Source organism: Ixodes scapularis, unplaced genomic scaffold (assembly GCF_016920785.2).
Source record: "Ixodes scapularis isolate PalLabHiFi unplaced genomic scaffold, ASM1692078v2 PGA_scaffold9__187_contigs__length_104089568, whole genome shotgun sequence".
In the NCBI taxonomy this organism is placed as follows: Eukaryota; Metazoa; Arthropoda; class Arachnida; order Ixodida; family Ixodidae; genus Ixodes; species Ixodes scapularis.
Window position 1 is genome coordinate 25,849,829 of NW_024609884.1, and position 13,277 is coordinate 25,863,105.

Genomic DNA, 13,277 nt, shown 5'->3' on the forward strand with positions numbered 1-13,277 from the left:
ATTCTATCCAAGGACATTTGGTGGAAAAGCTTCATTAGTTGCAAAAAGGACTAAATTAAATTGCAATGGTCGTTTTTTTTTTTTTTCAAGTTGTCATTGGTCATTGGGAAAATAATATTTTATACCATATGTCAAACATATCGTTTCTGCTGTAGTAATGCAACTACACTTAACGTGCCTTTGATTACGCACTATTAAATAAAAGCGTACGCAACCGAACACAATCAAATTCTTTGCTTATAAAATTACATGACTTTACTTTATTATACAAAAATGCGTCCACAGCCTAAAATAAACTGTTCCTAAAGGAAACAAAGATACAGAGTAGTTCTGCAAATTGAGAAGAAAAGAGTCGTAGCATAAATGCCTAAATGGCTTTGCTTTGTTTTTTTTTTTTTTTTTCGTGGGCGTTTTTTTTTTAAAATTATGCTTGAGTAGACACAAACACATGAACACAAACACCTGAAGCTTAAAACGCCAGATGAGGCTCAGTAAAACCTAGAGTTTAAATTTCCTCACGCGAATAAGGACATTTTTAAGTTCGTTCTACTTCGTAAGAGTTTAAAAAAAAGAGCCTTCTGAAAACTTGAGAGGGTCAGCCAACGTTTCGCTAGGTTCCACTCTGAGGGTGCCATGAGGTCGCTTTTCCATGTTCTTCCCATCCGCGTTGACTACATTTGAGTTTTGTTTGAACTCCACATGAGTTAAAAATGTCTCGATCTTTTTCTTTTTTTTCTTTTCTTAACATTACGAAAAAAGTGTGTGAAGCGAGTTTTTTTATTTATTTATTTTTTCTTACAACTTAGTTCGGACCACAGCATGCATGGAAAACCGTTTACTCAGGCTCAGGCTGCAGTGCGAGGCAACCCTGGACGACGTGACTCGCCTCAAGCTACGCAAGGACCAGTCCGAAGCATGCAGGTACGCCGTGGAATTAACCCATTGAGGCGGGGCTTAATGGCACCGACTACCGAGGCACATCCCGTTTCATGCTCCCCTTAACATCCTGACATATCTTAAGATTGTCACGACGCAAAAAAGAAAGGCATTATTCTCTCGAGCTTCTACAGACCGCAGATATCGCAGCGCGTGACGCAGGACCGACGATTGACTGGTCCATCGAGTTCGTAGCATTCATCGCCACGCTTTGCGCAAACATTTGCGCCCATCAAATGATATACTTCCAGCGTGCTAGGTTTTGACACATTTATAGATTATAGCAATCTCGTGATCGCACGCACACATTTCTGGGCCGAATGTCTGCGAGAACTAGAAAGTAGTCGAGGCTCCCCTTCTTTGCTTGTCCTCTTGTATTCATCTGCCTCCTGCGCTCCCTCAACTCAGAGTAGCCCACCGAGGCAGGTAGTCTGGGCTGACTTCTTTGTTTCCTTCTCGAGGACGTTTTATTTATATATATATATATCTATATATATATATCGTTATATGCTTACTATCCTTAAAATTACGTATAAAGATATGAGTATTCTCCCCTACGAAGGGTGAAGGGGGAGTGGCATGACACTTGCAACTGAGATTGCAACCTACAGATGCGTACGGCTCTTCAACCAAAATTAAAGGGAACTTGTATTCACATCACTCTTAGTAGCTCTTTATCTTTCGTCAAAACAGGAAGCTTCGCAAGTACATCACTTGCATCGACATGGCCCTCACATCGACGAGGTGCCGCCAGGATCGCTACGTGTTCGGCCGCGAAGTGGAGCGTCGGAAGCGCCAGGTCGACACTTACAACTGGGATTGCAACCTACAGATGCGTACGGCTCTTCAACCAAAATTAATTTTAGTCACTCAAAATGCTCTTCCAGAAGTGGACATTGCCCGCGTTTTAAACCTGGTTTCAAAGCTCTTACCGCTCATTCACACTGGAAGCGGATCCGCGTTCGCAAAGCGGTTGCGAACGCAGTTGTATCAATATCCAGTACAATTGCACGCACACTCGATGACATCGAGTGCGCTTGCAATTGTACTGGATCTTTATACAACCGCGTTCGCAACCGCTTTGCGAACGCGGATCCGCTTCCAGTGTGAATGATCGGTTAGTCTCTTATTTGAAACACGAAAAGCGACGACTAAAAAAGAAAAACAAGTTTAACTTGCCCTGAGGCCGCAGGGCAAGTTAAACGATTGCAAGCAAGGCGACACGCCGCCGCCATGTCTCTGCTCGTGCGGACAAGCTCGTGCGATTGCAAGCTTGCCAAAGCCATGTTAACGCGCAAGCTGCACGTGCTTGTGCACATGGGGCACCGGTCGGGGCGCCATGCTTGCAATCGCCTATATATAAGCGTGTCTATCGGTCGCATGGGCACGTTGATGAAATCTCGTCCGCCAGAGTAAAGAATTTTCCAAAGGCCTCCCCCTATTTTGTTTATGTTAACCACTCCCTCTTGTACTGGGTCCTACCAACACCACCTATTGGCAAAGTACTCGACCAAAAACGTAGCATGGGTCGGCCCCCACTGATCTGTCAAAGGCACAGCATGATGTCTTTTGTAAAATTTAATCTGCTTTGAACGACGGAAATAAGAGCTGTCTCAGTTCGACGGTGCTGCATTTGAGCATGCGATGACTAAAGCTTCTATCTTGCTCTTTACACACACAATTGAACTTGAATTTCGGGACTCATGATAGGTTGCTAGGATCACAACTCGTGTCGTCATGGCTAGGAAAATTCTGGTCATGACATACCGGATAGGAACCATAAGAGGTTGTCACCGAAAAATCTCGGTTCAAAGGTTAACAATGGAATACGAGCTCCACCTACAGCGTGGGCTTCTCGGTCTCGGTGACACTAAGGTGCCTCGGGGGAAGGCGCAACTAACTCACGACGCTAGGCAACGTACGCGTGCTGGAGGCGGAGCTTCTGTCGCATTCTTAACCTGTCAATGACGACACAAAGCAAGGACTGTGCGCTGCATATTTTATGATACCTACCTCGATCGAGAGCGGGGCCTAGATCACGAGTGCTGCGCCGACGGGACTCGTATTCAATCAGTGCTTTGTACTCGCGTTTCTATTCATAAATACTTACTTTATTCGTCGCAAAGGTTTCTGAAAAGTACTCTTAGAGAAATTGAGTAGCTCCGGTTAATTTGCAGTTTCGGAACTCGGATGGATCCTCCTGCATGCAATGTGAACTAGATTTGTATCTCTTTCAATGTACTGTATTTTATTTCGTACACCGAATGGGTGACTGCACAAGGAATTGTCGGACTATTGTTGTCCTGGTGGAAGCCACATCGTACGCCTATTGGCGAAACCTATAGTAGCCTCGTTTCCATCGAGAACAATACAGCTTAATTGTAGATGACCGCGGTTTTCTTGGTACACACCTCTATATTTAGCTCCTTGCAACTCTCTCACTCTAGCTATATTAAACGCAAATGCTTCGGTTCGCCAATGGGGGTAGTTTGAAATCAGTAGGGCGTTGACTTCAATTTGTTTCGATGGGAAAATTCCAAGAAAGTATCACCTGCTTGCGGTGGTGTACGGCTCGTTATGACTTCCAAGACACCGAGACAACGAGTTTGAGCACCAAAGTCTTAATTAATCCTGCAACGCGAGCGGGCCATTTCGCAAGCTAGACCCTGACAGCTTCAGAGAGATACAGGAATGTTGAATTCCGAGCATCTCATTATCGCCCCACAGGCAGTTGCGGCATTAGTCGGCAAGAATGCCGAAGTACGAATCACGAAGCAAAATGCCTGAAGCTATTAAGCAACACCGGGCGTTCCTTAAGCTGTCAGGGGATGGACGGGTGGATGGATAGATGGATGAGGCTGAACCCTTTGAATCAGGCGGTGGCTTGCGCCACCTAGCCAATTTCTTCTTTTTTTCCTAGCATTTATTCAATGTAGATTTATGTATCAAATCAAATCAAAGTTTATTCAGACAACCGTCGAGGAATACAGTTGTCTGGGGGGCCGCCACAAAAGGCATCGGCATGCCTGACAAGGCGACAGCCCCCCCCCCCCCCCCATCTCCACGGCCATACAAAATGAAAGTCTCAGAGGACGAAAACTACTTGATCATGAAAGATCCAACATAAAATCTCATAAGCAGTACAAAACACTATATACAAAAAAACAACAATGAACTAAACCCAGATTGCCCCCACGTTGGACAAACAACAACGACGCACATTAAGTTTTAGGCCTGCACATACACGGCAGACAAAGGGGCCACACACAACAACATAGTGCAGCCAGTCAGCGATCTCTACAAAGATATTTCTTTAAGCCCGCAGAGAAATGCTGCACAAAAAACAACATACGCGCACAGCACACACAAAAAAAATAATAATGAAAAAACATCTTATTTTCGAAGGGACAATAGATAAACATTTATGTTTATATATATATATATATATATATATATATATATATATATATATATATATATATATATATATATATATATATATATATATATATATATATATATATTGTATACATATAACTCCAGTCGAGGAACCGCAAAGATATAGTATGGTGCCTGGAGCGCGTCTCTGACTGGTGTGTTTAGCGTCCTATCCCGCCCATACATCAAAAGTGGTCCACAAGTGGCAACAAATGACGTCACAGAAGCCGGAGTGTCATGCTGTTGCCTGTCGCAATCCAGGCGGTTGGGCGTAGAAATGCTGGCGAAAAGCGCGAGCGAACGCGAGTGTCGCTGTCGTCACGGCGTCCGAGGCGTCCCAGCTTCCGGCTGCTGTATCTTCCGAGGACTGTCACACTGGAGAGCGACGTACAGCAGAACAGGCGCCTGCCATATACACCACAACTGTTAGGACGCCGCCAGGATCGCGACCGGCGACAGCATGACATTTGTATGACGTCATCAGGCGGAAATTGAGGGACCACTTTTTGGGGCGCTGTAAACACACCAGTCGGAGACGCGTTCCAGGCACCATAGATATAGTAGAGGCGAACCGTACTCTTCGCTACAGTAATGAAACGAGCGTACCATCCGCTGCTACGAGCTCGCACTCCTGTCTTTCATACGAAGCATTAGTAAATTTATGATATCCCTGGCGCGGCTACCATGAACCAGCATTAAATAACTTGCGCCACCACATTCAGGTATGTTTAGAGGCGCGCGCTCGAAGCGGTAACTTGTTTGCAAAAGGCGATCCGCCAAAACATAATATCGTCATAGTTCGAGATGGTCGTTTAGACGATGCGACTTTGCAGAGAACTACGACTACATCGTATGCGACAGCCAAACGTTACTGAAGAGACACCTCGCCTGCGGCACTGCCTTCGATCGTGCGATTGTCCAACTAGATTTTCAACTTGACCAAGACAAAGAGCAGCTGTGCAGGTGAGGCTGAAGCTAAAGAAACTGTATATGGAAAGCAGGGATGGGTAGTACTTCAAATGCAAGCATTGGAAATATGTATTTAAAATATGCATTTAAGATACTCTGAGTATTTTATTGCATATTTGATTACATATCAAGGAATTTATTTGTCGATTGTATTTAAATGCAAAAAACCGAGTATATGAAATCCTGCCCAGATACAATGTTGTGCACTGCCCTTCGCAATCAAGTACGATTTTGGGTACTCCTCGTTGCGATGAGTGTTAGCAAAAACAAATAGAAAACTTGCTGCGCTTTGCGCGCCATAAATATTGAAGAGAATGATGGAAGAGAACAAAGAATGAACGGGATGGGTAGTATGATAAACTTTTTGTTGGGTGCTTTAATTTAATAGACGTCGCATTGACAACATAATGTTTGACAAGCTTGTTTGGTTTCAATTTAATTTTCGAAAATAAACTTTCATGAATGTATTGTTTTTGCTAATGTTGCACCTGCCTATCACATATCAAATACATATGTGCTAGGCTCCACTCTTTAGTTGGTCACTTTTTTTTATATGTGGTTAAATTTAAGTCTGAAATGTGAAACTATGGCAACAAAATGTATTTGCGAAAGTATTTGAAGTTCATCAAATAGCCCTCGTTGTATTTAAATACCTTTCTGAAATGTGATATTTTTATCGAAGTACTTTGTATTTGTATTTTGATAGATGTTTCAAATAGTTCGCCCATCTCTTATGGGAAAGATGTTGTATCGGAGCACGAGACATAAATAGGAATCAGGATTGTGCACTTCGCAGCCGCGATCGATCCCCAGATCCAGTGTTGCTTTCCAGTAGTCAAATGTGTGCTTTGTTAAATCTGTATCTTAGGAGTATCTCTCGCGGTTATAAAGCATGTAACAGCGGTAGGGTGCAAAGCCAAGTCACGTGTTCACGTTTATATTAATCAAGGGCATAAAGACCACAAGCCCGACACATGTTACTTTCATGGGAAATTCGGAGATAGGTCCTCATATGCCCTTTTGATATAGTTGAATGTGCTCAGGGTCATTCTAGTTATAATACGAATAATAATAATAACAATATTAATAATAATAATAATAATAATAATAAATGTCTTGATTTTGCCAACAATTTACAGTTGGAAAATGAAAAGGGAAAAGAGCAGTAACACAGCTTGACTATACTTAGTCATCAATTGCAAGCGAAAGTTTAGCCGTATGTATCTAGTAGAATAGGACGTATCTATTAAAAATACAAAACTTTTATTACGTGATTTGTCGAATAAATAAACCATATAAGTCGTAAGTAAGGGTATACAAGTATATACACAATCCTATACCTACGTTATTTTGTGCGCATTGGACTAATTCATGCATTTTTTTTTACTGAGATAACGTTTTTTATGTCTATAAGAGACGAAGCGACGGCCGTGCTAAGTTACGGGGTGGTTCCCATTTTAACGCATTCCCATTTCAATCTTCGCGCTTGAGCCTTCCCTATTCAACCCGACCCAAAGTACCTTTTCATTCCAACTTTTATCAATTCGCCCTATCCCGAAACAACCTTCACGCCTCGACCATTGTTATCTTGCCCTTAACGGGATTCTATCAGTTGAATCCGCTCAAATATTTTACAACCACCCTGGTGACGTAACGTACGCGCATGACCGTACGCATAGGTCGCTCATTAGGAACATGGTAGCACAGGCATTTATCCCAGCTCCCGACGGACATTGTGCGTGGATCGTTTTGTGCCCAGAAGGCACCTCTCTCGGTGTTTCAGGCTTCACCACTGTGCTTGATTACTTCAATAGAATCTGAATGACCGAAACTTTTGCCATTTAACAGTGGAACCACCATGGAAACCGAGAATCATGGACCAACAACCTTATGAAGTCGTGGCACTGAAAGATTAACGCAATGTCAGGGAGAGCCCACCCGAATATTTGCAGCTTCATTCACTTGATCGGGAGGAATGAGGCTTTCATAAGGATATCTTTGCTGCAACTTGCAAATGGTGTTGCCGTGCGGACCAGGGGCACAAGTGGATCACCAAAGATCGCAAACTATCTGAACTGGAGACACTCCGGTTCAGATAGTTTGCGATTTCTGACAGTGTGATTTCTTCATTTAATTTCCTGAATAAGGCAAAGGCATTTTCAGGTCTGAATATCCTATGCGCACGATGATTGCTGCAGATGTAAAAGAAAATAAAGTCCCAATCGCAGCCCTGTCTTCCCGGTCTCATTTATCACCCATAAAACGTTGTCTTATTCCGCAAAGTCGATTCCGCAAAAGCGTATATTAGGGGTGATTTACAAGGTATTGTTTAAAAATGTGGCTAAAATAGAAATATCCTATGTGCACAAGTGTTTGAAAGAAATTATTGTTTTGGTATGCATTATAATTTAAACAAAAATACACATATCGAACTTTTTTAAACAAGAAAGGTGTTCAGACGAGTGGTAAAGTGCAAAAACTGTTAGAAAATTGGATGAGATGTACAGGGCGTTTTGGGAATGGGTGGTAACGGGATGGGTTCAAATGCAGAGGGCGTTTTGGCAATGGGTTGTAGCGAGATGGGTTCAAACGCAAACGGCGTTTTGGGAATTGGTTGTTACGGGATCGGTTCATATGCAAAATACGTTTTGGAAATGGGTTGTAACTTCGCGGGTTCAAACCGGAATGGGTTGTTTCGGGCTACACCTACGCTATGTACTCTGAGTCACACTGTTAGCGGTAGACAACATCGACGCTTTTTCGCTTTGTACTTTAAAGAGTTCGTCGTGCATCGGAGTGTATCGCTGAGGTTAGTGCCCCAAACGAATACGTCCCACTGCCTATAGTAGCTTCGATGACGCCATTCTTCGAAGTCTAAGAGAAATAAAGAGGAAAGAAAATGACGGCAATCGCTCCTTCGTGCTCACAGTGTCGCGCTGTGTGCTTACAGCAAACTCGTGTCCCACTTGCGATCCGCAGTTCCCTGACAGACTACAAGCACTGCGTCACCCCGCTTATCAAGAACGACGCTTGCTCCACGAACAAGAACCTCATATCCAGGCTCCTCCACTTCTCGAGGGCAGTGGTTGGCGAGTACCAGACGTCGTGCAAGGTCATCGCCATGAAACGTAAGTGGGTTAACCTCAGTTACATACTCAAGAAAGGAGCACGTGTTTAGTGCTCGCTCGAAGGTGCTAGCGTCTTCAGAGTTGCGGGCTTTCGCATTTCATGCGAGTAGATATGGTAATGTGGTTCTATTGCGTGTGTTCGCATGTGGACCGAATAAAAATAAAGCAGCGTCAATAGTCTTAATCTGGAAAAGTGAGATTTTAAATATTGTTAGTTAATATATATATATATTATATTAAACTAGAGGTGGTTGAAGTGGGTTGTTTTTTTCTATTCCAAATTTCATTTCATAATGTTCTTCTTTTTTTTTTCAGAAATTACAGGTTTATTGTAAGCTGTGTCAATGCACCAGACTCTTTGGAAACTTTTCTGGGGAAATAATTCAGAAAACAGTTCATTCTCGATTTAAGAAGCCGCTAACTAAAATTCATCTAAATAATCTTGATGGTGCCATCTACTTTTTCTTTAAAGTGAGGGCAACGTTATATTTGTGTTACTACAAAGTTCAATTTCCTTATTAGGTCAGCGCATATCCAAGGTGTATTTTCTAAGATTGGCACTAATTCTTAGGAGCAAAAATGAAATACGTTTATACAATCCTCTGTAACGCCGACTTAGAGCGCAGCTGTTGAGGACGAGGACGGGAAGGTACGGAGAGGAGGCTATGTCCCGCCTCCACTTCTGCTCGCCTCCCATTTGGGGGAAATTTTCGGCTAAACTTAGCGGGGAAATGTTTTCCGCTAAATTTGGCGGGGAAATGTTTTGCTACATTTCGCGGGGAAACTTTTCCGCCAAATGTGACGGAGAAGTTTTTCCACTAATTTTTTCCGCAAAACTTGGCGGCGAAATTTTTCCGCTAAATTTAGCGGGAAAACATTTACGCTAAATTTAGCTGGAAATTTTTTCCGCTAAATTTAGCGGGGAAATTTTTTCCGCTATATTTAGCGGGGAAATTTTTTCGCTGAATTAAGCGGGGACATTTTTCCGCCAAATTTAGCCGGGAAAGTTACCCATAATGCACCGTGCGGTTACGCCGACGGCGACGGCGACGCCGCTCAGGCCGGAAACGGGCGCCTAAGAGCTGCGCTCTAAAAAGTCGTGAAAGCTACAATTATCCGGTTTGTACACGTGAGCTAAACGGCCAGGGGGACATGGTATATCAGGCTAATCGTAACGATCAGTCGGTGAATTAAGTAAAAAAAATGTAATTAACTTTTTAACTTGTGAAAATAGACATATGGTTCCAATTAGAAACTTGCTAAGCGTCACCGAAAAACACTAAATCATTAGTTTTTAAAAATAGTTTGAGCGCGTGGGAAGCGTACTAGTGCGCTAAATGTACCACTCGTGCAACAGGTACAAGGCTGGGGCTCTGTCTGATAAGAGACACAAAAAAAAAAAAAAAAAACTTTCAGCCTTTCCACTCTGGTGAAGAAGGAAGACCAGCGGAGCTGTACAACAGAAAGTAATGGCCGGCCGCAGTCCGCAAGCCAGAGTAGAAAGGCTGCCGCCATCTATGAGCGACGGCGGAAACCAGATACGCGGCTTGCCACCGTCGCTCATAGATGGCGGTAGGTGCCCAGAGTTCGGTGTCTTCATTTCTTGGCGGGGGACACGATCCTGGGGAAACTAGCCCTTAACAGCTCCGCTGTAAAAAGGTCGCGCGGGCGCCATATCGCAGCGATAGCCTAGCTCTTGCTGCACGAGTGTATTAAATTTAGCGCACTACAGCGCTTCTCATGCGCTCGAAGTCCTTTTGAAAATTACGAATTTAGTAGTTTTCGATGACGCTCAGCAAGTTTCTAATTAGAATCATATGTTCATTTTCACTAATTAGAAAGTTAATTAACAAGTTTTAATTAATCATCCAACTGATCGTTATGATTAACCTCCTATACTGTGTCCCCCTAGCCGTATAACTCACCTGCACACACCACATAAGTGTAGCTTTCACGGCTTTTTTTGTCTTAAACAATTAGTGTCACTCTTAGAAAAGAACACCCTGTATATTGAGTCACATGAGGCAAATACTAAAGCGTAGTGCAAACAGCTTCAATAGTATCCAAGTCTGAAGGTAAACGATGATGTACAAAGGACCCACACAGAATGGCACTTACAGAATGGCATGGGCAATAGCCTTTTCACTGTCGCCCGGGTTTTAGAAACCGAATAAAGCATTACATTACATTACATTACATCCTGAAAACCTCTCGGATAGCGTAACTCTAAGGCCAATTCCCTTTGCCACCGATATGGCCCCCTTACCGGTGCATTCTATCTAGAAATTCGTGGGACTCCAAAGTTTTTTTTTAAATATGCGGAGGGCGTACACAGTAAATACTCGCGATATTTGACTTGTAGAACTCTACATTATTGAAAAGAGGAACTCGACGCTCCGTTTTGTTTCACCCCAGAACACAGTAACTTTGTTTTTCTCTCTATCGTGGCAAAAACCTTTCTTAGTGATGATTACTTGGTTTAAAACAATAATAGGCATATTAAAAAGAAATCCAAGAATGGAGAGTCGAGATACTAATAAAAATTTGTTTTCTAAACTTTTTTTTTTTGTGAAAGATCTAATTTAAATTCAAATAGAAAACACCGCGTGATTTAAATCACGTTTAAATTTTTTTCTCACCACTCCGCCGTATACATATATATATATATATATATTTTTTTTTTACAATTAACAATTTAAGAAATGCCCGGTGCCGCGAGTCTCGTGCATTCTATTATCGCTTCGAACAAAAAAGATCAAAGTACGAATGACTAAGCAACGACCGTACAGATGGCAAGTCCCACCCAACGTTTCATAAGCCGTGAGTGACTATCGCAACGTGCTGAAAATGTAATCAATCGCAGACATGATGGAAGCTGAAGAAGTTGAAGACACGGCGTGTCTTCCGGAAGAACTGCGAGAAAGAGTCCTCACCTGCCAGCAGAGCGCCTACCGCACGATTCGGGCTCGAGACATTCACAGCGAAACCGACATATGCGCGTGAGTCCATCAGTCCGCCGAGGCTTTCCAAAGCACCGCCTATTAAAGTGCGGACAATTCTCTCGCTTCTATACTGTGCACGCCACTTAGCACTTAACTCGAAAACAAACAAAGAAACCACGCGGAAAGCCTCAGACGGGAAGCGGAGGATTCGCAAAAAGGAGCGAACATTTTGCTAGGAACTATGTTTTTCAAACGTTCATGAGAAAGTCAAGTAGTCGGAGCATCGAAACTTTCGAATTCAGATAAACTTTCTACGCACTTAGTTTGCATCAGAATGAAGCCTTCCTGCTAGTACATTATATATATATATATATATATATATATATATATATATATATATATATATCGTGCAGTAGTCCAGTCATTTCTCTGCCAATATCGGCCGGGCTGTCTGCCGTATGAACAAACAGTAACCTTCGCTTCTAGATATATCTGCAATTTTTTAAGCGTTGTTACTTAAACTTGGGCTTTAGTTATACGCAGAAAATCATAGGTTACGGCACGTAAGCAGGCTATCAGCGCAGAAATAATTTCAGCTCTTAAACCATGTTGTGATAAACGGTTTCCCAATTAGGGCACTGAGCGAGCCTTCAATAGGAATGACTTTAATTATTTGAAGGAATCTAATATTCGTAACCAAACCACGTTTGGGAACTTAATATCAATAAACTAGAGATTTGAGATTAGCAAAAAAGGCTTGTTGATAATTCGTTAAGCTGGCAAATTTCTTAACAGAAAACGGCATTTTCGTAATTCTTTAACCTGGTAAATGTATTTATCAGCTAAATATCCTACTTGTTTCACACGTAGCTTTCATCTTACGCTTCGCACTTTCTGTCGTCGGAATATTCCTGTCATACTAGACATTTTATAACTAACTGGGAATTATTTCATACTGGCTCATTAAACCAGTAATACCAACACGTTAAATCTAAAAACCTGTATCCGGCTTCCATCAACGTATCTTCGAATTTAAATCGCGGTTTTATCGTTGGCTGTCGGCAACGAAGAGTAGAAGAAAGAAGAAAATAGATGGTGCTATGGAGAATTTAGTAGAAGAAAGCGTTTTAGTCCTTTTTCTAAAAACGTTTTTTTTTATATAGGTTTAAGAAATGTCTTGCTTTAGTAGGTATTATTTTTGTCACACACATTTAAAGGCACCGAAAGTAGGCGATGCACGGGAACGCGAATCTAATCATTCGTCTGACCGTCTGTCGGATCCGTTCTTAACATACGTGACTCTTCTGCCCTTTTCTCAACTAACGCGTGTACAAAAACTTTTTTTTTCTTCTTTGCCTTTTTTTTTTTTTTTTTCGCAGGGAGTTGGACCTCATGAAAGAGTGCATCGAGAACGCTTTGAAGGAGAGCAGCTGTTCAAGAGACGGCGCTTCCAAGCAGGTTGCCGACGATACCATGACAGAATCCTACGCCAGATATAACGTTAAGTGTCGCCAATACTGACAGCCGTCGTCTGCTGACTCCTGCTACCACACGGTTGTATTTAAAAAAAAAAAAAGTAAACGCAGTGAACACATAGATATATACATAAAAGAGACTGCAGCACAACGTGTCGGTCTTTTATTATTATTTTTTTTTATTTTCTTGAGAACGCTACACTCACAAAGAACGGAAGCCGTGCCTGATATTGATAGAAATACAATATATCTATTCTGCAGTGATGACTCAAAATACTTTTTTTAAAGCTAACATGCATTGTTTTAAAGTGGAGAAGGTGCGTAATCATCCGCTTTGCAATGCAGTCAAGATTTGCATTGAATGTTACACTGCACACTTTTACTGTCCA

The 13,277-nt window shown here is 42.3% G+C and overlaps 1 protein-coding gene across 1 annotated transcript; it reads left to right on the plus strand.

Annotated features, from left to right (window-relative positions):
• Positions 1-823: 823 nt before the first annotated feature.
• LOC121047090 lies at positions 824-12,934 on the plus strand. The gene is made up of 6 exons (XM_040502028.1): positions 824-921; positions 1,630-1,772; positions 5,208-5,337; positions 8,323-8,471; positions 11,335-11,470; positions 12,793-12,934. Exons 1-6 carry the CDS (start codon positions 824-826, stop codon positions 12,932-12,934), a joined length of 798 nt encoding a protein of 265 aa, XP_040357962.1.
• Positions 12,935-13,277: the final 343 nt, after the last annotated feature.